The sequence below is a fragment of the Pezoporus wallicus genome, unplaced genomic scaffold (genome assembly GCF_028554395.1).
Source record: "Pezoporus wallicus isolate ANWC-B61680 ecotype Strahan unplaced genomic scaffold, APGP_CSIRO_Pwel_v1 contig_8006, whole genome shotgun sequence".
NCBI classification, from domain to species: Eukaryota; Metazoa; Chordata; class Aves; order Psittaciformes; family Psittacidae; genus Pezoporus; species Pezoporus wallicus.
Window position 1 is genome coordinate 445,149 of NW_026635487.1, and position 26,343 is coordinate 471,491.

General features: G+C 41.0%; 1 protein-coding gene across 1 annotated transcript in view; it reads right to left on the minus strand.

Annotated features, from left to right (window-relative positions):
• PEX14 (peroxisomal biogenesis factor 14) overlaps positions 1 to 26,343 on the minus strand; it is a 76,226-nt gene that overhangs the window by 2,385 nt on the left and 47,498 nt on the right. The window contains exons 4-8 of the mRNA XM_057431602.1: positions 14,366 to 14,488; positions 7,512 to 7,597; positions 5,249 to 5,351; positions 3,899 to 3,996; positions 1,625 to 1,716 (exon numbers count right to left, since the gene is read on the minus strand). Of these exons, the coding sequence (XP_057287585.1) occupies positions 1,625 to 1,716; positions 3,899 to 3,996; positions 5,249 to 5,351; positions 7,512 to 7,597; positions 14,366 to 14,488 (502 nt within the window). The remainder of the gene's footprint in view (positions 1 to 1,624; positions 1,717 to 3,898; positions 3,997 to 5,248; positions 5,352 to 7,511; positions 7,598 to 14,365; positions 14,489 to 26,343) is intronic.

Consider the following 26,343-nt stretch of genomic DNA (forward strand, 5'->3'; position numbering starts at 1 on the left):
TACCAGCTGAGAAAGCTGGCTGTTTTGTTCTTGAGTCATTTCCAAGTGGGCTTTAAGGATTTGACAGTGGCAGGCTAAAGCCCAACCCTAGAGAACCCAAGTACCAGACAGGACAAATGGAAGGGCAGTGGGAAGCACTGGTGTCCTCAGAAAGTCATCCACCATGAAAAGCAAAGCAAAAAAAGCATGTCTGATCCAGTACTCCCCATGCATCCTTGCTTGTGTATGTGAAAAGTGGGAGTATGAGAGATCAGATCAAGGTCTGAAAAGGATGCTGTGGGGTAGGGAGTCCTCGTGTCCCTCAGGTGAGCTGGCTCATGCCATGGACAGAGCAGATGAAAGCTGGCTGCTCTCCTACAGTGAGCATTCAAACACAACAGATTACATATCCTTAGACTGAACTAGGAACAGTAGCTGCTCTCACCTCCCTCTTCCTCCTCCCACCAGCAGCCATCAAAGAACTCTGCTGATCTAACCTCCATCTCCTGTGAGTGCAATAAGCTAATGCCTGCATTATTCAACCAGCATCATAACTGCAAACAGCAATTTCAATCGGGAGACTCTTGGCTCTGGTGTTGCTGCTGCCTTGTCACTGCAGAGACATTTGCTCTTTTGTTATAATACAACTTCTCCCAGAAGTTTTCTTTTTTCCAAAAAGCATTTATTCCCCAGCTGCAACTTTCCCATTGCTGAGGAGGTGTCATTAAGTAACGCTTGCTCCCCAGCAGTGATGCTAGTACGACCCAAATCAACAGGCAGTAACTGTTACTAATTAACAGACAGTAACTTAGTGTGTGTCCTCAGTCCTCCACAGCTCTCTCCAGTGACTCTTGGGAGGAATGGGAGGTGTAGTGAGAATTTGAAAGGATATTAAAGACACTACACTTTTCAGACTTCTGAAAAGCCCCGCTGCTGAGATGCAGAACATGGTTAGTCGAGTCTTAGGTTGATCTTTGAAGTCCACCTCTTAGTAAACAGATGACTTGAGCAGACATAGTTACATGTAGAAGGAGGCAAGAGAATCATATCAGAGTAAATGGTTCAGTAGCTGGGAAGCTAGATAAACCCTTAAGTTATGTACTTGGCAAAAAAGAATTTCCTCAAGAACTGAGATCTGATCCCTGTTCTTACGACCGTCCCACAGGCTGGGATTTATATCACCTCATTTCAGACATCTACATTATAAGATGTCTATACCTGTCTATTAGAGAGAACCAGGCTTTTCCTGAAGTGTGATTCTTTTCATCCTGGTTATGCCCTAACCATGAACAGATCAGCTGAGCTGTATCCAGATGTGACTCACTTTGTAAGAGAATGCCGGTGCAAATGCAGTCAGCTCCTCAGGTGAGAGGCATCCTGACTGTGGGGACTGGCAGAGAATTCCTTTATCATAAACAAAAGGAAAGACCTTATTAATTGCCCAAAGCGCGCTGTGATTTAAGGCAAGTTTGAAAAGCATTTTGAGACCCGCAAACAGAAAGTGATAGTGGAGTACAAATTAAAATAGTAATAACAGGATATAGAGCTAGTTCCTGCTGGAAATGCTTTTCCTCTCCATGACTGAGAGGATCCCAGAAAGCAACCCTTTCCCACACAATAATCTGCTCACACATTTGATCCGTACCGGTTCAGGAGAAGGCCTTTTAATGAGTAGATCTCAGATTTCAATTCATTAATATTCTGTGACTCCAGGATCCAGTTGGTGGAAGTTGTGGCCTAGAACATGAAAAAGAAGACATGAAGATCAAAGTATGAACTGGGAGAGAGTACCTAAATGTCACTTTTTCTACCAAAGAATACTCATGTCTAGCACTTCCCATACTGATTTTTGCTAAAAGCAATTCAGAATGAAGCCATTTGTGAGCATCACTCCAGACATGCTCTTAATAAATCCCCTGACTAAGGAAGCTGGAACTGGAATAACACAAAAAACCTCCTCAGCAATTCCTACTATATGTAGCCAGAACTGATTGTTCCTACTTATTCTTTAAACAGACTTCAGCTAGTGCTGAGTAACCCTGAACACCTTCACAGCCAGCACTCCTCGCACTGACTTCTGGGCTGTGAACCCTGTGAGCTGGGAGAGGCTCAGTCTGTAGTAGCTGTGATATACACAGATGCGTTCCCTTGGGATTCACACTCCCAGCCCTCAGACAGCAAGAATCCAGGAGCCACTGTTCTGGCTTTCCAAGACCTTGAAAGCTACAGCAGCAGCACATTAACAAGGGAGTGATTTCCACTCACTGGCCTGCAAAGGACTCAAATTTCCAAAACACATATGGTGCCAGATGCCTAGGATTTAGAAATAAAATCTGACATCTGGGGCTTTTTAGCCAGTCTCTTTAAAAAACAGTTGTAGAAAAGTCAAGCCTTGAATTTTTATGTATGTTTTTTAATTACTTAAAGTCCCTCTTTTTAATTTTTTACAGCATGCCAGTAGGAGTTTGAAAAGCAGATATAAAAACTTACATTACAGCTGAGAAAACACAGCTCTTATTCTTTGGTTTGTGGGGCTGCCCAAGTTTTTCTTTGTACGCATGAGGTTTAGATATCATAACAATGTGTGCTACCATTTCAGTGCAGGGGGTAGAGAGGGGGGAGGAAGAACTTCTTCAAGACTCTCTAAACCACCAAGACTCTTATGCCCTTTTCCCTTCTTAAAGCTCAACATGTGGTCTTAATCTTAACACTTAAGACCTGAAAACAGTTTTCCAATTTCCGGACTGGCTCCAGGCCATTGACAGGCCACAGTTCCCAAGGAAAATTGAAGTGGAGTGTTGGGACCATAAACTGGCTTTCATGGTTGGGTTTACAGCTGTGCCACTGAGGGATTCCTACTGTACAGTGTGCACACCACACAGTCAGCTGTGGCCCACCAGTTACATACCATCAAAGGGTTTATATGAGATTAAAGTATAGGTAAGGGGAGAAAACAACAGTTCATGCAATAGGTAAAAGACTGTAAGCATTGTCTAAGGGGTTTTACATTAAAAAGAAAACTTTCTCCCTGCACAGAGAATAGTGCAAGATAAATAACCACAAGTCTGTGACCATCTCTATGTGACTGGTTCAAATCCACCCCAGCTCACATGGAACCAACACTTATTGGCTGATGGAATGTTTAGACCAACAGATGCAAAGTACTCTGGAGATGCAAAACACTAATTCTCATCACCAGAAAGAAAATCAATTTTGGTTAAAAGTGGTCACTTGTAGTTACACATGTAACAACACAAACTAGTCAGAGCTGATGGTTTTACTGCCAAGGTCAAATTGGGAGTCAAGAGGAATGGGCAACTGTGCATCACTAATGTGGTTGTCATGGGACTAACCTGTTACACTAAGATGACCAAAATCTTTGAAACAAGAAACCAAACAGTAAGACTGTTCAACCATTGGCTTGGATCTGAACAAGTGACTTAAATATAGTACTTCAAGTGTGTGCTTGGCTGAATAGGATAAATTCATTGTTTTGACAAAGTATAAAGGTGCAGGAGAAATATGAACACATAAAATTACATATTACACACAAATAAAACCTCTGCACAACTGGACTTCACCTCTTTTGGTCAGTGGACTAACAGCAGAATTATTTAATCTCAAATGCAGTGCATTTGAGATTAAATAAACTGCATGCAAAAGCTGCATCCAAAGCTAAACAGAAAAGCCCTCTCAGGAGTTACATATATTTCATTGAGTACCCAGTTAATATCCAGTGCTTTAAACAGACTGCCTATGGAGAAGTCAGGTGCAGAGAAACTGGCTGGAAATATGACAGAGCTGAAGGCTGGATTGTAAACCTAACAAGATGCTTTCCATGTGCTCACGAAAGAAGCCATGCATGCTCCAAAGAAGATAGGTGGTGATGTTCTAAAAGTAAAGAGGTGGGAGTGGATACCTTAGAAGCAGCCAGTTCTTGAGTGAGCTCCTGGATTTTCTGTTGTTGCTGGATTAGCAGCTCCTGGACAGCTGCTAAAGTTGTCTGTAACTGAGTCACTGTGAAGGAAAAAGCAGGAGAGTGTTAAACTGAGATACATGCACACAAACACACTCACACACGCCCTTCCTGCTGTCTAGCTACAAAGATGCCTCTATTCCTACTATATTTAATTTATCTACACCCGCCTGCTCACTTTAATCCATATGATTTATCTGCACTACGGGTAATCTACCTGCACTGCATCTAACCTCCAGTATTTCTAGTTTATCTTTCCATTGTATAGATGTCTATAGCCCACAGTATATCCGTCCAAAACCTCTCCCTTCTAATTATATTGGTTTATGATTTGTACATCTCCGTGAACTTATACAATGTTTGTATCATTTATCTATCTTGGGCCTCACACAGGCAAACACTGGGGATACCTCGAGTCTGGGAAGAGGCTGGTCTCAGGACTGACCTCAGGCTATCATGAGAAATGAAGGACGCTTTTCTTCACACCCTCCACTCGGAGATGTAATGAGCATCCTCCCACTCTCAACCCACCAGCTCCTTCAACCCCAACATCTTTAACAAACCTACTGCTGAAAATCATACTTTTTTCATCCCTCCAACTGAATATACTTTTACACTTTCTCCCTTTTATTTCAAGCAAACACCCTGTATTCCCCTCCTACACGCCACCAAGCACAGGAGGACTTCTGCTGAACTCCAACTTTTACTATTTTGCTACTTTATCCAAGGCTCCCAGGCAGTAAACAAGCTGGTAAAATAAAATTAAAACCTCTATTGGTGTGACAGGCAACAGCTAATCCAGACCATCATTAGGGCATCGGGTAATGAACAGACATCCTATAGAGTCAGTAACAGAGAAGGTGGCTTAGGTCAGGAAGGCACAGTAATTACAGACTCTCCTGACCCTTCCTCGGATGTTTAGATGGAAGGGGGGGGGGGAAAGACTTAAAAAAAGAAGCCCCTGAAAACATGTGAGAAGCAGAAATTAAACCTGAACTTTGCAGCCCCGCGAAAGGCTGTCATTTTATTCTCCTTATTAATATTCTGAGGTTGGGAGCCTTTCCGTAAAAACATAATTAATTGAGGCCGCGCCGACAGTAAACAACCAATTTCAAATTAAACCGAAATGACGGCGCCTTCATTTGCAAATGTGAACAGATTCTCAGAGCAGATAAATGAAGTCACCACAGAAAGTGGAGACGGAGGGAAAGAAAAGGGTGGGGGGCTTGGCAGAATGGAGGCTCCAGGGAGGAAGGCTTTGAGGAGTGAATTGATGGAGTCATTAATCTTTACCTGTCTGTGTCACATTGCCACTCATCTCAGCGATGTTGGACTCAATCCTCTGAAGTTGCTTCCTGTCTTCTTTGCCTCCCATGATGAGAGGAAGCAGGTATTTCTGTATGGAGTACAGAAAGTTTTTTAGGAAACGGGGATATGCAAGCAGTCTTTTCTAATGTACCTGAAACATCCTCAAAGTCCACCACCCAAACCTCAGTCTTTATCACAGAGCCAGTGATCATTTATCCACACACTTGGCTGAGCAAAGAAATTCCCTCAACAGTAGCTGTTAAAAGAAGTTGTAGAAGAGAAGATAGGAGCTCTGTGGATACATTTTTGGGGTGCTAAAACCCAGTTCCTAAGTCCATTTAAGGCTTCCTGGGACAGCTCTAAGCCCACAAAAACATCCATCACACATAGAGGAAAACTTCAGATCCTACACTCTCAAATGTGTCACACTGATACGTCGCAACACCTGAGCTACATCCAAAGGGCAAGAAATGTAAAGTGGGAAGAAGAGGAGAAAGGCCCAGGAAAGGCCCGAGGAATCCAAGCACAATACGGCAGGTGAAAAAAATGGCAGAGAAGGATGGTCTAGGATGTGGAAATAGCCCTGATAGCACCTATCAATGCTGCTTCATCCCAACTTTTGATCTATGTACACTCACTGCACAGGGCAAACATACAGGATAGTTTCTGAGGCAGACCTGATCATCCAGACTGCTGCACGTGTCACACTTCTTTTTATACTTCCTAGCACTGGTGTAAGCTTTCAGCATTGATGTGCACAGCTCTTACCCTCACAAAGCACATGTACATGTTTACACTCTGACATTCTGAAAAGCAAATAGCTTTTGATGACTTTCCTAAACAGTTCTCTCTTAATCTCCATAGAACACACAGAGACAACTATGTTGTATCCCAGCATCCTATCCTTCATACAAAAATCACTATTTTCAAACTCCCTCAAAATCCCATGAAGGGCAGAGGGAATCTATCAACTCTTTCCAAAGATGTTTTACTCCTGTGAAAGAATAAGAGTCTCTGCTAGGTTAGAGAGGTTTGGATAGACAGCAGAGCAAGATCTGTAAAAAAGAATACAGCAATAGGATATATTAACAGCACCACTGACATTATGCCAAAAATGTGTTAGCTGTGTGTCATTATGTTCAGGTCTGCAAGGCCCAGCAGCTGTTGCCTTAACATGTCTCAGGACACTTACCAGATCCACCATTCTTTGCAAGAATGAAAAGATCAGTAAGGCTGGCATCACTAATACAAAAACATAGGGACAACAGATCTCCATAAAAAGCCATTCTCTTAAGTCAAGTAACTTTACTTGCAAAGACGGAACATCTGTTCCATTTGGCCTCTCATAGACTGAGACCCAGAAAATCAACGACAGGACAGGTTAAGAAGAGTAGTTTTTAACTGGAAGGACAACACTTTTATTTGTAAAATAGATTTTACAAAACAAGGTGGTAATTGTTAACTAAAGAACAAACATAAAAACCATCAACCTCTTGTTAAGTCTTCATCTCTGTCCCTTTTTCAAAAACAAAACACAACTTCTGCTGGACCAAAGCTCTTCACACTCTGCTATGTTGCCTTGAACCACTAATGTCTTTCTATGTAGCCACAGAATATGATTGTTTACCAAAGACATTATCTAATGTCACTTACCACACTGCTGGAAAGCAATCCAGAGTGAAAGAGTATGTTCAATTGGAGAAACATTGCACAAGAAATAAGAAGGAGCTGCTGTTTCTACAATACATAAGCAGACACACGCTTGTTCTACCTTGTTCTAAGCACAGTGGAATAGAACTACAGGATATATGGCAGACCTGGAAATTAGCACCTTCTTTCCAGTGTTCTGATCAGTCAAAGAAGATTCTTTCCTATCCACGGTACAGGATCACCAGTGGACAACTCATTAGATCGGGGCTATGATAGTAATGCCTGCAGGCAAGTGCTGGAAGAATCCTTTTACTGAACCGTGCTCAGTTTCCCCAACTTAAAAAACTCCAAAATATATACACATGATGAAAATGACTTTGTTTCTAGCAGTTTGAGATCCACTGTAAGATCTAGTTTTGTCTGCTTGCTACTTTTTGACTGCATTTTCATGTTAAGTGTACATTTCTTACATACACCAATGGCATTGCCAGTAAGAACAGAGATGCTTCAGCAACTTGGACCCAACATGGTCCTGTCAACACAAGCAGCATAACGTTTTTCTCTCAGAGCAGTGTATAAGTAGTGAGGGAGATATTACCTTGTAGAGCTGGTGGAACCCAAAGGCAATTCCTGCCATTATGATAGCCAAAGCCCCATAATCTCGCCATCTGGAGCCAGGTGGACCTAAAGGCCAAAATGAAGAAATAAACACAGTCAGAACTGCAGGTGACATTTTCATTCCTGTTTTATCAGAGAAGAGGGCAATAAATAATGCCAGTTCTGCTGCTTCTTAGCAGGCATAGATTTACTGAGCAGGGGGCACTAGGATGCTGGTAGTCCCTCAGGTACAGTGTGCAGGCCTAGGACACTGAAACATCTGTTCAGGCCTCTAGCACTGACACTGGCCTTGCACAAAGTGTCAAAGAGAGACAAATCACAGCAGCACTTTAAGAAGTTCCATCAAGCTGGTTTTGCCTGCACTTCCCCCAGATACCTGTCTGCAGTGTTAGTACCAGACAAGGTTAACTCATTACCTGAGCACCTCTTGCTCTCCACTATCATAATCTTTGAAAATGGGGACAGAGCCAGAGATCCAGAAGAAGGCAGAAAAAAGGAATGCAGGGTTTTGAGAAAGGAGAGAAATCTATCAGGGCAGTAGATGGGTTTATGAACACTGTTAGCAATTATGGGCCAATGTCTTTCAAGCCTGAATTACAAATAGAGACCAAAACACACACAAACAGCAGAAAGAAAACACGCAATTAAATACCTACAGAGAGAGGTAAAGAAGTAGATAAAAGCTTGAGCTATTTAACACACAATTCTGCACAGAAGCTGAGAGACTCCACAGAGCAAAGCAAAGCTCCAGTGCGCTCTGCTCCTTCAAGCAGAATCAGAAGATACCTGTAGTTTTCCACCAGCTTTATCCTTTCACCTCCCTCGCAGTTCCCTGAACGAATCTTGTACTGCCCCCGGTTTTCTTTAATAATAAAGAGGATGCAGAGTGATCTTTCCTAAAGTTCAGTGGCAGGATGTGGGCAGAACTGATGTGGTGGAGGCCGGTGTACAGTCTCCAAACAGACAGATCCAAATCTACATGTGTATGTAATGTCTCAGAAATGCATTCTCTTCTACAAAGTTTCAATTCAGGCTTTCAAAGGGAGGCTAAACTGGCTGGATGCTTCTCTCCTTTCTGCTTTTCTCACCTATTGCCAGACTTTCTGTTGCTGAGATGTTCTACAGGCATTTCATTGCAAGAATTACTCCTAATACCAGCCTTGAGGCTCTACAAACAGGCATTGGCTCTCAAATACTGGCACTCATAGCATCTTGCAACAGCTCCTCAAATCATCCACTGGTTAGAATCTGAACAAATTAAAGCAGCTCTGTGAGAACAGGTTTATAGTGTCACCAGGAGTATTTTGGGTTGCTGCAGTTGCAGTTTTGGAGCTTAGGCACATGATCAAATTATCATAACTTTTTAACTTAATGAGTTAACACACATCAGCTAAGCTGCGGTAGCTGCCTGTGTACATGTCAGGATTTAAAATGATCTCGGGCTGATCTTGCTGCACACCCCAGTCATCCATCCCACTTTCCCCTCCTTACTCTCCTCCCACTGTCATTTCTGGTATCTGAAGCCTCTTGGTTGACCAGTTCTCTGCCCTGAACTTGTGACTGAAGTTATCCCCTTCTATGACAATGCAACTCCAGACTGAACCGCCTGTTGTAAAGGGTATGTGGGTCTGGGGGTGCCCTGTCCATGGCAGTCCTTGACTGGCTGTCCCTAAGGACCTCCCTGCTGCAGTGACCTCTGAGTAGAGGGCAGACACACCTGTAGGACCCTGTCTGCTTTGCCCTTTCACCTCACTCATCTCTCCCTCCATTCCTATAATGCTTGAGCTAAGAACATTTTATTGCCCCCTGGTTTTCATTATTAATGAAAAGGGACCAGAATGATCTTTCCTAAAGTTCAGCGAGTCTATAAAGACAAGAAGCTGAAATGCCATTTTACTCATTTTAGAGATGTGTGAAATAATTCTGTCTTGTGGCAAAAAAAAAAGCGAGGGGCGGGGGGAGAGGAAAAGTGAGTGAGGGACACAGTAAAGGCTCTGGATTGACCACATCAACTTTACAATGTTATGAAGAATGTCACAGCTCTGCCTAAAATCCACACTCAACCTTCCTTTTTCTCTGCAATATTCTAATCTAAAATGTGGGGAGGAGAGAGGGCAATACAAGCTTCTCAGCTGTAACCTCAGCGTTCACACTGACTTCTTCGCATGTCCTCAATCTCCTTCTTGTACAACTGGAACAGAATTCAGAGGAAGTGAAAAACCACTAATAGCCCAGTTACTCTCCATTTAGGCACGGTGGAAGTAACAAACCATTCCACATAAGAGACCTTCAAATGGCAAATGGAAAGGAGACAGGTATTTTCTCCAGCTGTAAGTCTGTGTTTTGCGTAAATACATTTAATTTTCACAGAAGCAACTGGAAATTGCACTTGCAGAGTAAACACTGGTTTTAAGATCCCCATTCATCTCAGAATTAACTCTCCTGACATCAATTCATTAGGCCTCATGCATCCAAGTAAGGTCAGCATCACTAGTATCCACGTTTAAATTGTAGAAACTAAGGCTGGAAGAGGTGGTTTTCCAAGAGCAAACAGTGAAGCCATGGAAAGGCACCAGGGGAAAAAAAAGAGTCTGGATTCTAGGTACCATTTTTAATTGTAAGAGAAAACAGCCTGTATTCTACAGCCTCCCACGTAATGAAGACACAAGGGTGGGAGAAGAAGATCCAAATGGCAAGAAAAGCAGTCACTGATTTTTAAGCAGGTGTAAAATCTGCACAAACCCCCATAAATGGAAACCGTGAACACCACAGGGAAGAATACTGGTGATGAACTGGATGATGAGGCAGCTTTGCACACCTTGCTTAGAAACTCCCCTGAGTTTGCTTGTAATTATAAGGGTTAGAAAGGTAAAAAAAAAAAAATAAACCCAATTCATCATTTAAATATTTAAAGTCAGATTTTTGTCCTCACTGCTGGATTAGTGTGTTTCATAATGCCAACAGCAGACAGCCCTGTTTTTTTACTGGGGGTTCATTTTAGAGCATGTTTAAACTAGTCAGATTGAGTGATGCTTCCAGCAACTAATCGCATGTCAAATAAAAGATATTTTATGTAATAAATTACTGCTACAAGTAATTCAAATGTCATTTATCAGTTTTATTATCAGTCAGGCAAAGTCTTGTTTCTCTATATTAATCAAATTCAAGCTTTTTTTAAGCTTTTTTTTTTAAGCAGTTTTGACACCTCTTGGCAAAAGTACAAACTGGAGGGAAGGAATTACTCCTCCAGAACAGGAGGGGAAATAGTAGAGATGGTATTGAGTGAAAATACAGTGTCTAGAAACTTAACTTAATTCTTGTCTCTTCCTCCCCAAAGTTATTAGTGTTTGTCTTAGAGCAAACTAAGAGGAGTTGGGCATACTGGGACTATGCTACAATGAAGGCTTATAATACATGCTTATTTCAAGAATAAGGACGTACTTACCTAGGTAACAGCTATTTCCAATAAAACATTAGAACATGAAATAATAACTACACTAGCAGTTCCATTTGTATAAAAGGAAGGATTTAAATTATTTCCTGTAACCTTAAAAATGAGAAGAGACTGGGTTGACAACAGCAGGAGATTAAGAAAAATCAAAAGGTGTGCACAGGATTTATTGCTCTGACTCACAAGAACGGACATCCTACACTGGCAATGCTGCTGAGATCACCAACTCAGCTGTTTGCTCCATTCCTTCTTAAGAAACTCTTGAGATAGTTTTGAAGCCATCCTCAACTTCTGTACTTGGAAACCAGGGTTTTAACATAATTTTTAAACATGAAGCAGCAACACCTTGTGGGGAGGAGAGATGGAGAAGAAAGTGAGTTTCTGAAGGCACTAGCCACTGCTTTTCAGCACAGTACCTTCCTCAGCTCTTTCTCCTTTTTGCTCTGTGGGGGGTAAGACTTTCTCTCTAGTTTTGTGATTTTTTTGTAGAGGTGTCAAAACTACTCCAAAAAAAAAAACTTTAAAAGAACCAAAAATATCAAACACAGAGTGGTTCACAGACTTCAAGACCTAAACTCCAGCAGATCAGATGGTGCTTCACAAGAAACTCAGATGTCTTTTTTGGGGAAGGCAAATATAGCTCATAATCTTTTTTCAATATAAGCTTTTCCAGTGTGAGCTGCTCCCACCACCGAGTCAACTTATAGATTCAGCAGTCTACCTATCTCATTAGTCATTCAGATATACTTTTGAACTTCAGACCTTGAAGCATTTCAACACTAATGTCATGAATACTCTGCAAGAAGATAAGCATAACAGATAGACAAAAAGTAGTATCTGTCTTTCTCTGTACATGACAACTCCTAACAAATCTGTGAAAGATAAATTGACTTAGTAAACTGTCACAGAAACAACTGTCCCGGAGCAGATTTGGACCAATTCAGAAATATTCATTACAGCATTATCATCCAACAGATGAAATAACCTACAGCAAACAAGGCACCTTGAAAGAGCCTCTGCACAGCCACATCCATCAGCTCTAGAGAAATCCACATACTCTTTTTGCTGTTCTGATACCATGCAAAGCATGTAGCAGGAAGACACAAAGATGGATCCATCATTACCAACATCAGTACTACACCAGTCAAGGACTAGAACAGGGCACAGATGATACTTGATCAAAACAAGTATTTTGGTCAAATGAATACCATATATTTATTTTTATAAATATATTTAGCTTTCTATTCTTTTCCTACATCCATTAAGAGGTTAAAATTGAATAGAAGGTCTACAAAGAATGGCTGGAGCAAGGAGGAACAATACCTAAGAAACTGTTATCACCACTTCCCCCTTTTTGGGGTTTGCTAAAAAGGGCCTCCTCACAGGCAAAAGGCTTTGGTTCAAATGATTTTAAAAGCAACAATCAGATCACAAAGCTGAAGCACTGCTTTACAACTGCAACCCCTTCAAAAGCTTTACTTTGGTGGTATTTCTATTCACCTTTGGTTTCTGGGCATTACAGAATGATGCCTTCAGACCTCTCTTCGGGGCTGTTACTGGGACCATTTTGGTGTTTAAATATTAGTTAAGATTTTTGCCCAGCAAGTAGAAATTGGGAGCTGGGGCTTTGAAGAAAGCCAAAATATCAAAATGAAAAAATCCCATAAAGTGATAAAGCTACAGGGGTTAACAATGATGACAGTGCTTTCCACTTTGAATTGTACACTTCTTTCCTGCCCTACCCTTACTAGTGGAACACTATAAAATACAGGAAGATTAACTCCTCCAATATTGGGTTGGGATAAGAGTTAGGGATAGCACTAAGAGGGATCTGGCACTGGTTTTTCATTGTGAGAGCAGATTGTGCTTTCTGGCATTTTCTGTGAGCTACAGCAGACAGGTATTAGCCCAGGAGGCAGAATTCAGTCCTGAGCTCACCAGCACACCCAGTGTGGAAATATTTCAGTTCTGAGCCCAACTCCATCACAAATGTTTTTCTTCCCAAACTGTGCCAAACCAGAGTATTAAAAAACTCAGAAAGCAAGTTTAGTGTTGTCTCTAGCAATAGGAAAGCTATGCCATAAACTAATAAACACAGCCCTAAATGGACTGTTACATCAGTCAGAACCTGACCTAGAGCTGTTTAGGAGCAGTATCAAAACCCTATTCTTAATACTTGGCAGGTAAGTGAAGTGATTTTCAAACTGCCAGACACACATGTGAGCTAAACAGCTTCTTTTGATGGATTTTTAATGGTGTGTACTTTGGTTTTTATTGTTTGGAGCTTAGATACTTTTTTGCGAGGTTTGTTTTAAAATGCAAATATATATGTAAATTTTGAGTCTACACAGATTATGTTGGGACTTGAAAAATTCTTTGAGAGTGTATTTTGTACACAAAATCATACAAGCACGTCCACAGAATTTCTGCTGTCACCCTCAGATTATTTAAGATTGAAGAGGAAGAGCTTATTAAAATTGGGGATTCATATTAACTGTTTGTTGTTATTTGCAACCTGACAGCACTATTAAAGCTCATTCACTCTGGGGTTCCATTGAGCCAGACCTTAAATTCACACACAGGAAGTCACAGACTATGTTCTGAAGACCTTATATTCCAGCTTGCTGTTTATGCTGGAAATACACCTCTTTCACGTTCAAGGCACTAATAGTCAGTGTTCAAGAAGCATGTGGATGATGCTCTTACTCATATGGTTTAATTGTAGGTAGTTCTGAGAGAAGCAGGGAGCTGGACTCCAAGATTCTTACGGGTTCCTTCCAATTGAGCTATTCTGTGATTCTATGAACTGGTTGCCTGACTAGTGAAAATAGTGAGTCCTCTAGCTAAAACAAAACTCTGTGTCGATGTCCAACAGTTTATTGAACAGAGTCCACTGCTGCAATAAGATGAAATAGTGTTGCCCTTTTACAGCACCTTCTATCCAAGAATCTATCAGCTCTATCACATATTTATGATCTAAATATTAGAAAACCCTACTGATGAAGGGAAGCATGACCGTAAGCTTTAGAAGGGAAGACTGAGTCCTATGCTGACTAAATGCTTTTTTTCAAGCATCATAGTCGGTGAGAATCTAATGTGTATTGACTATACCCCTTCAGGTGAAGGGGTGTCACAGGCTAGTATGCATGATGTTTGTTTGTAGACAATGATCATCTGTATCTCTTTTTCTTGGGTAATACAATCTTGTCATGGGCATCAATAACCACAAAGTGCATCTGAAGTAACATTTGGGATCCAATTCTGACAAACAGTATGGCATTATTTGACCTGAAATCTAGGATCTAGCACAGAAATCTGTGAACTTGCTGGAGGAATCACTGCAGAAAGCAACAGAACCAGATGGCTTTTGAAGTGTTACTTACTATACACCACTGGGTGAGAGGGCTGAGCTGACACCACTTGTGTAGAAAGACCTGGGGACTGTGGCTCATCCGTGCTTGTGCCCGACTGCTGGAAAGCCAGGTCAATTTCTTCATCTGTCAGGCCTGGGGGAGCAGAGGAAATGAAATCAGTTTAGCACCTTTACCCACTTGATGCACGCATAATTAAATTCTCAAGCCAGGCAGAACCCTTTCAAGCTGCAAAGGATTTTGGCACTGACTTGAGCAGTAATGCCTCCCCAATTTTGGATTCACTGGAATGTCTCCCTCTCTCTTTCTCTGTTGCAATTTAACCTTAAGCGACAGAATATTAGCCTCAACGCTGCTTCCAAATGTGGCTCATTCAATTTCCTTAATTTATCCTTGAGTTTATTGCTGCTTTTGAAGTAGCTTTCTATTGCAATTCTCCATTCTTCCCCCGAAAAAAAGATACCATCAACTGCAAATGTGGCTCATTTTAATCTGTAATGGTGTAAAAAAAAAAAAGAGGGGAAAAAACTAACAATAATGCATGAAAACAGACAGGGAAACAAAAACCTAATTATTGGGTTAGACAACTAATTAGTCTACATCGTTTCCGAAGACGGGAATAATTTGCTTTATTTTATGACAAATGCAGAAATAAAAAGGAAAAAAATCAGGACTGACTGTGATTAGTATGAATGGGACACAGAATGCAAGGAGGAAATAAAACTATAACAAAACAGATCAAAACAAGGCCGAGCCTAAACTTTCAGCGTTAGCATTGCCCCGGCCTATGGCTGCGTGATTAGATTGCCCTAAGGCAGCCTGGCTTTTATTTCACGCGGAGCTGTAGTAACGCTGCACACATGGTACATGTTGGTGCAGTCACTCCTGCCATCAGGAAATGCCAGGATGACCATCTGTAATTGGCCACAACATATGGAAAAGATTTGGCCAACAAGGGGGAAAACAAAAGCAGCTAAAGGATCCATGAGGACCAGCATCTGTAAAGAAGCTGCATTATTTTTTCCCAACGAGAGAAAACATCCTCTAGAAAAAGAATTTAATACTCGGATGGCAACCATGATGTGGGGCCTGGGCAGTTGTGTATTATGTGTTGCTGTTCTCCTGCACAGAAGCAGGTAGAAAGCCAGTGTCCCTGCTACAAGGAACATATGAAGTGATTCAGGACCTTTTACTATACAAGCAGTGTGTAAGCAAAAACATTCAGGAAAGCTGGAAGTGAGAATATAGATTTTAAGGAAAGAGATTTAGAAGAGAAGAGAGAGACCCCTCGATTCTCACACAGCTGCTCTAGGGACTGAGGGCAGTGAGGAAAATGGTATGAATATGACAGCAGTGGGATAAAAATGGGGGAATGCTTTCCATCACCTCCACTCGAGATCCATGAAGATCTGGTAGATGAAAATCGTCAACTTAATCCTTTAAAACACTTGGCTTTATAACATAAGGGAGATAGAATGTGGAAAATGGGCAGGCCCTAAGTTTTGATGATTTTTTCATGATCTTAAACTTCCCTGTATACTGGGGGTCTAGACAGAATAACCTGTAGCACAAACAGTAATGCCAGAAATAAATACACAAGTCTGTCTCAGAACTGTTATTTAATATCATAAAGCACTAGCACAGTGCTTCTGGTATTCAGAAGGCTTTATAACTATTAACAGATCTTTTCCCTATTCCTGCGAGTATACGAGAGACTCTGAGTTCCTGCCAGATACTATTCTATCTACTCTACAGTGGAAATACTGTTGCACAGAGAAATGAGGTGATTTCTCTAACATAACAGAATATTGTCAGTGTCAGAAACAGCATCAGAAATCTGAAGTTCCTGACCTCTGGTCTTGCAATCCTTTTAATTGTATTTGATGCATGCCTCAAGTAGTAAGGAACCAAACCCCACTTAACAGTATGGAACAAGACTTGCAGTGAGAGTAATAAAAGGCACAGGAACACAACTCAGCCCATTGTTCTAGTCACAAAAGCAATATTTATGGTGTCTAAGCCATGCTAGAAAGTCCTAATCAGAAAGAAACTGTTTTAACCAGCTCCTAATTATCCAATGTAGGAGAAAGCGTAAACACATGCCAACACTGCAGATCACTAGCAACTATGGAATTTCATAAAGATGGAGATAACATTAGCTGCTGGCTGCAAACGTGGCTCCCACTAAAATAGGGCATTTTGTCCTACTTCCATGCTAATCTGGTAATATTTAACACTTAGAAACGTACAGAAGTTATGGAGGATCCTTACCTCTTTCTACAAAGAGAGCATGAAACAAAACTTATTGTTTCCTAACCATCTTGCCCCTTCTGTTCTCATCCTGTTTGAGATTAAATGCACTTCTAGAATTATTCTGCTCTTGCCAACTAGGGACACTCAAGTATCACTGTTCCCATTAAACCCCTGCTGTACTGTGGAGAGAAACCTGATGTGAATGATAGAATGATGGAAAATCTTTCACATTTGAATTCCTGGTTTGAATCCTGTGCAAAGTAGTGCAAATTAAAATTGGTTATTACATCCCTGGACTATTCTGCTGCCTTGTGAAGTGGTCTTGTTCATGGTACAAAAGAACATCACAGCTACATCCCTTCTTAATTATCAGAGGAGAGGGCTGGGACTGCCATCACCTTGGAATACCTTTTTATTCAACCAAACAAGATGTTTTTAAGGCCCTGTCATCTTGGCCTCCAAGCATCAAGGGAATAATCTCCTGGAGCCGATTCCTTAAGCATATATATGGAGTGAGTCTGCACTGCAACTAGTCATCTGTGGATTCAGAAATACCTGCCTGCATAGTTGTCATTTCTCACACACAGGAACAAAACCATACAAGACATTCTGACTGTCCTCAGGCAATTACAACTCATCAAAATTCCCTCTGGAAATTCCTTAGGACTTCTTTTCACATTCACCCCCTACACACATGTATGCACACAGTATGGGTTTTCCATGTGCCAAATTATTCAACCTTGATATATTAATTACACAGAAAAGTGGGAATTTCTAAACCAGATCAAAGTATCATCTGTTCCAATATCTCAAAGTCCTTCTATTACTGCTTTATATTAAAAAGTGCTCATGGTCCATTCATTGCTCTAATCTAGCAGGAAGATTCTCTTGGATGCCAAAGCAGTGCCACAAACACTGGAGCTTTGCGTCTAATACAATTCTCAAATAGGTATGTCTGAGTTTAAGAGAAAAACTGGTCCAAGTCCACCTTCTCAACACTTTGGAAAACAAACCTTTCAGTTCTTCTGGAGTTGCAGCAAGATCAAGACCATGCAGAACGTAAAAGGTTAAAAGGAACAATAAAGGAAACTGCCAATTGTAAGTGAATTATATTTGGCTTTGAAAGCTGAGCCACAGCTATATTATAAAAGGCATCTCTTTGCGTTGTTTACCATCACCCTGACTAATGCAGACCTTTTTTTTTGTTTTAAATAATCTCATGCAAATTAGACACACACTTCCTTCCAGTTGATTGCTATCTGCAAGGAATAATCTAACCGCAGAGGGTACCGAGCAAGGACTGAGCTGAGGAGAAGGATGCAAGGAAACTGTCTTCATAGCCCCACAGAATGCAAACCTATTCCCTTCCCCCAACCACCCATTTCATTCCTCTACAGCACCACAGCCATCACAAAGAATTACGTATAATTTTCACAGAGCCTTAAAATTTCCTTTTCAGGCTTCAGGGTGTTGATCTGAAGAATGCAGCACCCATGACTGTCTTGCACTTAAAGGTTCTTGCTGACCCCCTTCTGCGTTTGTCACCAGGGCCACTCAGTTTTCAGGGGTCGCTCAGCCCCTGTAAGCTGTGGTCAAACACAGAATCAGAGCAAGTCAGAGAATACAATGGGTTTTCTCAGACAACTCCTGGTGCCGGCACCTCAGGTGTATAAAAAGCTCCTTTGCCCAAGAACTTCCAAGGCTTGACTGTCTATTTAGGCCCTTCTATAATACCTACTACTGTTTAAGATAAGGACCTCACATACATCAAAATACTGTTCCTCTTATGACCACTCTGAAGTAGAGGAGGACTCAGAGGAGTACTATTATCATTACAGATGAGGAAGAGGTGAGACACACAGATATGGGAAGTGTTCCGAGGTCAGAACCTCTGACAGTCAGAAAATAACACTCTGGAGATGCAAGTCCGAGTCCATTGTTTTACCATAAATCCATTCTTCTTTATTTTCTGGATGAAACACAGTAGCAATAACTGCAATGCAAAACCCTTGCATGAGCTTAACCAGAAGAGCCACCAAGTTTTTTCTTCTCCTTTTCTGACACAGGCTCTGACATTTCAGTGACAACCCTTTTTCCCATCCCATCCACTGAGCATATCTTTTTCTTCATAATATTCCTCCTTGCACTGCTCAATCCAGTAATTCATGCAAGATTTTCACAACCTGAAGGCAACATTAGTTTTAGGGAGAAAATGTCTGGTTAGGAAGAAATTGAGAATTCTGCAAGAATAGGGAAAGGTGGTGGAATGAATTAAGCTCCTTTTGTGGGTTTGCAAAGGCAGTTTTATTACCACCCTGACAGACCACCCGGGAGCAATGAGCACACCTATCCTTTGGCAGGGACAGAGGCAGGGCAGGGGGTGGTATCTCTTGTTGTTTTCCTCACCCACCCACACACTTTCTATTGAGAAGAAAGCAAAATTGAACTGGACAACTTGTTTAGCTACAACAGACTCTGCGGCTACTCGAAGTTAGTGCACGGTATCATATGACTAAAAGGAAGATCTACTGGTAGGCACCCTGGAACGACATCACACTCCTGTTCCTGGAAGCCACTGAGTCAACTCTGCTCAGAAAGAACATGGGCACATTTTAAAAAAATCATCATAAAAACCTTCTGGGATGTGATCCAGACTAATGATTCCACCTGTTCAGTCAGTTACATGCAGCGCTGGGTGATGCTTCTCTCAGATGTTTGTCCTATATCCTCCTCCCCGCTCAGCTGAATGCATTTCCAAAAGGTCAAAAGACATCGTCCCCTGATCCGTTTGCTTTCACGCATCTTGGGTCATGGGGCATTCAGGAGGCTGAGCCCGAGCCAACATTTCAACAAACCCCAAGGTCTCAGAAACATCACTTTGATTTTTTCTACCCTCCATTTACATTAAGACACTGTATTTGAATGTAAACATCCTGCTGCTGCACTTCCAGCTCAAACTTTGTGTAAAGGAACCCCAACATCAAAGGGAATTTCACTGGTCTCAACTGTCATGCCGAAAAATAGAGCAGTAAAAGTCATTTGAAAAGTTACTGAAAGAGCTTGGAATTCCTACAGCCTTATTCACCTACAAGCCTGTTAATTATGCAATTGCAATCTTTAAGCAACATTATATACTTTAACCCATCAGGGTGACTAAGTAGCAATCAGAACTGATAAAGCTGCTCTAACCTCATTGCACAGCACGAAAACAAGGAAGGAAAAACCTGACTGACAGTACAACACGAAGAATTACAGCAAGCCAAGCAGGAAGGAAAAGGTTAAAATAAAAAGTATTTTGGCATAAGAGATATAAATAAATAAATAGACCTGGCAGCAGTTTCTCTTCCTGGCCAAGCTTTTTGGAGTCTATAATAAAATGAAGTGTAATGGAGTAGAGGAGGGCAATGTCAGAGGGTGAGGGTTTGGGAGAGAGGTTGTTAAGTATCTCCCTCTCCTCAGCTGTGTTTACTCCATTTACAGGACCCCAGGTGATTGATAGACAGACAAAAGCAAAGCAAGCAGACAGTCACCCCCCTCTGGGAGCATCAGGAAAGGGGATAACTCCTGACATCATCTAGAGCCCCAAACTCCCCTTAGCCACTTGTAATTAAAAAGACAGAGCAAGATATGCAAGCCAGAGAAAAAGTAAAAGAGGATTTTTTTTATTATTTATTATTAACATTTTGTTGGAACAGGAGAGTGCAATAAGGACTCTCAGAGCCGTTAAAAGTCGTTGGGTGACCTGCAGACCCCTATTTCCCAGAGCCTTGTATAAAATTGAATTTTTTAAACATAAATTACACGTAATGACGACACTGTAAAAACTAACAGTAATGGAAAGCTGTGCTGTATTTCATTAGCCTGTATTATTCCGTGCCACCTGATCCAGCCGGGCCTTGTTTATGAGTTAGTGTGTTAGCAGATGCCGATGGAAGCATTTGCTTCGACCTTGCTCTTCTCATTGGGGCATGAAATTACGACGGCAGCACCTTGATATTACAGCCATAAATACAGTAAACTGCAAATTTAAGCCAACGGCTCCTATTGTCTCTGAACATAAAGCTGATCGGTATTTATTTAAAAGGAGAACGAAAAAAAATATTATATATCACCTTGTTTATGGGTCCAGTCTCCCCCCTTCCCCTAATCTGCCTTATTCACTTGGTTAAATACTAAACAAACAAACTAAATCCTCCCTATTTTCTACTGATTAAATATTCGTAGGAAATGAGCATTGTCTTCCAAAAACTGGATCAAAGTCTTTTCACTCTGAATAAGAAAGGGCAAATGACTTGCTTAGCGTGGCTTGGAATGGAAAAAACAGGACCAAGTACTGCAACTTTTCGGTTTTCTAGGTATGAGAAGTTCAAAATGGAAAAGTAAAAAGTTGCTGCTGGTCACTCATTCATGTTTGTGTGCAACGTGTTTGCGTATGCACATGAGAGAGGGAGAAATATGCTTCCTTCCAGTTGTTTTCTATTTAAAAATATCTCCCCTGTTAATACTATTTCAAACCAAGGAGGAAAGACACAGAAAAAAAATTGCAGTAAGATTAATGGGAAGCGGGGGGGGGAAATGTATAGGATTCCTTCTGTGAGGCAGCAAAGAGGAGAATGCCTCTTTCTCCTATGGGCATTTTGGATAAATACCCCTGTTCATTGACAACATACCCACTAAAATTTATTAGAGGGGAAAAAATCAAACACAAAGGCAAAAGGACATTGTAATATCACAAAGCATATCACAGCATAAATCACAGCATTATAAGCCAGTGCAAAATGTATTTCACTCGTAGTTTCAAGGCAGGGAAAATACAGTTTCACTTGTAGTAAGAGAGGTCAGGTCTTCCTCTTCTAATGTAAAGTAAGCTCTTTGCTTACATGAAGTATGTTATCTCTGTTCCACAGAGAAAAAAAAAGAAGGGATACCTTAAGTGAAAGCTCCCAACACTAAAAGATATATTTCAGGAGCCAAAGCACTGAAAGGAGAATAAGGGGAACAACAGGCAAGACAAAGTGGCTGGATAATGGGACTCACACTTGGGATTCTGAAATGCAGAAGTCCTATTAGGTGCAGTGCTATCCCGACCCTAACAGGATTTGGATACCTTGTTTTTGCATTAATCTACAACAAATCTTCAGGTAGCAGAGAGCTTAATTCAACAGGAACAATTTTTGCTTCACAAGAAGTTGAAATCAGAAAAAAGGCAACATGACTCTAAATCAAATGAGACATGTCCAGAAGTCCTCAGTCACCTGAATTACAGAACCACAAGTCTTATTACTAAGCCCAGCTGAATTCCTACACAAACATGTGCAAAAAACACAGCAAAAATTCAATCCTGAATACCTTCTTCTTAAGACCTCTTTATTACAGAGTTGTTCTAAGAATATGGCCATGGGGTCAGCAGAAACAGACAGAAGAAACAACTCTTTCAGTACCAGAAATAAAAATCTCTCTTCCTAAAGATGGGGGGAAATTATATATTATCATCATCTATGGGTTTTATTCTTAGGTCACTTGCCTTCAGCTTTTCCCTTCTATTATCATACAAGCAGAAGGTAGTACTTAATAGAAAGCCTCCTTCGAGTGGAGAATGGCAGAATAAGTCCATCTGTCTACTGCTCTCCTAGTGACAAAGAGACACAGCCAAAACCAGGACAACATGACGTGAGAACTCGACATGAGAACAAAATCCTTTCTATATGTGGAAAGATTTCAAGTTACTATCTACCTTGGGGTTTGAAGGCTTTGATGACTCTATGCTAGGATGCCAACTCCAAGGTGGTTTATCAGGAATAGAACATAAGCAGGGCTCTGACATTTGTTTAAAAGAAGCCTGTACAGGGCAGAAAATCCAGATGATGGAAGAGACACCACTCTAGCAACCACAGTGCTGTTATAATTTGTTACCACAACTGACAACCTCCCTAGAAATAAAACTATGCAGAGAAAATAAGTATTAGACACACTAAACGGGTATGTTTCCAAGCACACCCAACCTGGGATCTGCAAATGCTTCTTGTTATTTCTGCAGAGAAACAAGTCTCATGGTGATGGTTCCTCACCTTCATTACTTGTATTATAATACTCCTTAGAGATCCCAAAAGGCATTCACCATGCAGGTACTGTGCCACGTACCATGCAGGAACAAGGCAGGCACACCCAAAGCATTCAACAGTCAACGTGAAGGGGAAAAAACAGGTTGGAAAGAAAAACACACATAAATGAAGTAACTTACCCAGAGTACACAGCAGGTCTATGAAACATTCTGTCTATTAAGTTGGGAACTACAACAAAACAATTCTATAAAGGTGAAAGGATATTAATTTCTTCTACATTTCCAAAAGTAGAACTGCTTGGTACCCAGCACTTGAGAAACCTAGAAACTGAACTTCACTACCAAAACTTGAGACAAATTTGAATAACAGGGGTGACAGAAAATCCTTGTGCTTTAGATCAATTTACTTTGTGTGAAAGAAAAGTATTTTGTTAAACAGCTTGTTGAGCAATAGCAACAAAATGATTGGCCTTTGGCTACTCTTTGATCTGTGATATTATCTTTAGGAGCTTCTAAGGAGAAAGCCAGAGGTTGTCTGAAATTTGGGTAAGGTAAAACCCTGCTAATACAGGAGGTTTGATTCTAATCTGCCTTTGGAACTCCAATTTTAAATTGCACTTCCAACAACTTGAACCAGCATGTCATAAGAATTCCAGCACTGAAGTAGAAGGAGCTGCCCTGAAGGAGCTGCAGTCAACCAGACATCATCTTTGTTATTGCAGCAAAGAATAACTGGACCTTTCGATGGCATGGGCCTGAATCTGGTCTGTATTAGATCTGACCTAGCAGACTGGCCATAATGTGGAATAATACCAGATTTCACTGCTGCTCTGTTCTGACTGGACTAGGCTGAGCTGCAATTCTAGAACCAGACTCTCTTCCAATTCTGTGTTCAAAAGAAAGGAATTGTGTAAAAGAAGAGCAATTTCAAGGAATTATAAGGATTATTTCATTATAAGGAATTCTTTAACCAGATTTGTCAGAGTATCTGAAGGATGACTTAGTTTTATACATAAGAATGATAGTCTGTCCTGACGCACCATTCCCAGTTCCTTGTATTACTCTGGAAATACTGACTACCTCAAACACACTAATAAGAGGACCTCGATTTTTTTTCTACATTAGACAATACCTGTCACAGAGTAGCCTCTGCAGACAAGGATTAACTGTAAAGAGCGACTTGCCTCAATGTTATTTATTTCCTCTTTTACTTTCAGAACTTTGAACTTTGGAAAGGAACAAACCAAACCTGTTAGTCCAGAGTTATCACATGAAAAATCATATAAAGTCTATACTGAATGAACTTTTAGTGTTTGAAGAGCACACAGAATGGAACACTGAATATGCATTATGACAGTGCCTACCGTGCACTTGCTGTCAGGAAGTTGCTACAAGGAGCATGAGAACAGTAGCTACAATTGAATGTTCCTAAGAAAATGTAAAAATACATGGAAGTGTGTACGGAAAACTATATGGAAATGTAAAGAAACCAACACTGGGTGAGAAGACATGAACACAGGAGTCTAGTTTCTTTTTCTGACACATTTCTCACAAGCTGATAGAGCGTCTTTGCTCCTCTAACCCAGTTTCTATCAAGTGAATCAATGTTAGACACCTCGGAGTCAGGTACCATCGCCTGAGAAGATAAGCTCAATTAAGAAAAAGACATCTAAATACTACGTATTTGATTAGTATGGTAGAAATGTTTCAGGTAAATCTGGTTTGCACTTCCCCCAGAAAGACAGAGACGCGAATACACCATTGCAAAAAGACATGTCAGCAAGTATTCATTACAGATTATAAATCACCCTCATTCTTCTTTCTTTTGTTTTAAAGAAATTTTTTTACATGCCATTAAAATATTGTTTGCTGAATGCTACTACAAAGCTAGCCACCTGTAAAATTAAAGGCTGATGCTGCCAATAACAGTGTTGAAATACCTTCTGTTTAAAAGGCAAACCTACTTTGTAGCTTTTAACACAACTGTATAAATATTTCTCCACCCACCCTTCACAATTTTGTTGGTTGCATCGCGTCCATTTAGACAACAACCATCTATGTCATCACACAGGATGTTAATCTTGGGTGGAGAAGAAAGGAACAATAGCAAATGGACTTTTAAGAAACCCAGATGAACGCATTCAAGCAGGGTCCTTCGTGATAAAAGCAAAGCAAAGACAAAACCATCAGGGAACAAGTCAACAAAATCACAGAAGTCTCAAAAGATCATTTTTCATCTCGGGGTTTGTTTGTTGTGATTTTTTTCTCCCCATGCGCCTTCAACAGCTCTTCCCAGGTCTGGAGAAAATGAAAGGAGTCTGGATTAAACACCCAAAGGACGACTAATGCTAACAATACTAAAAATAACGAGGTTAAGTGGTGGAAAAACGATGGTGACCACACACGGAGAACTGGAGTGGTAAGGTAGAGAAGGAGTTTCATCATTGCTCCCTCGGGACATGCACAGAACATACTAACTGCTTCTAGTTCTCTGGGGTTCCGATTACCATGCCAAACACCTCCAGAGTTTCCTTATTAGTATAATAAAAAGCCTCTACACATTTGTGTTCTATTCCCAGCCTTGCTATTGACCTTGTGTAGGTCATTTAACCTCCATCTGCCTCAGTTTCTACAGCTGTACAACAGGAATAATATTCCACAATATCCTTTGTAAAGCATTTGAGACTGACACAGTTATCATTTACAAAGATTGATCGTTTTGAGAATCTATACATACATCCTATGCATTTGAGCTAGATAAGGCATTTCCAACAAATAGTTTATTCATGTAACAACTTTATCCTTTTGTGTGTGTGTTTGCAGATCATCTTTGGAAATACTTCCACATTTCCAGCTCTCACCAAACCACAGAGGACTCAAATTCATGCTTTGCTTTGCCTGGGTGTGGAAATAACATGGCATTTCTCTGGTCTCCTTTCAGCTAAGTGCTGCCCTCAAAATCCAGTCTCTGGGGTTGAATGTTCAAAACGGAAATACTTAAGTATCTGGTTTTTTTAAACACTGTTCTCTTCTAGAACCTCAAAACAAGACAGGCTACACAAAATTCACATAGAAACTGGAGTGAAGATTAAGAAACATTTATGGGCATGTTCCTGCAACATAACACAAGTCAGATCAGTAGGTGAAACAGCTGAAAAACTTGCTACTACTATAAACCCATACTGTATGAGGACAGTTCGTGAAGTTCCAGGACTAGGAAATAGCCCCTACACAGAGGAATCACCTCACAAATAAAAATGGGAAGATGCTCTCTACTGGGCACTGTGTAAGAAAAGTGTCTCCTTTCCAGGGTGCCAAAAGGCTGATCAACTTCAGGGCTGCCCGAATTGCTCCTCACACTGTCAGGTCAGTGATGGAGGGCCAAGGGCGCACTCTGCAGATCCCTCTCTCTCCATGTGATTTTATACTCCACAGTTTTGAAGTGTAGGAATCACGCTAGGCACTGCCAGAACTCTGCTGCAGGGGAAGCAACTGCCTGACATGCTGTTTAAAGGTAGACCTGAGCAGCAGCTTTGCCTTTATTTCCCCAGGGATGACATAGCCCCCACACTCCTGAGTGCCAAGTCCAGTGACCAGATAGAACAATTTACCCTTTACAGTCGCTGCAGTAGATGAAGCTGGCCAAAAAGGACTCGGGTTCTTTTCTTTCCCCTTT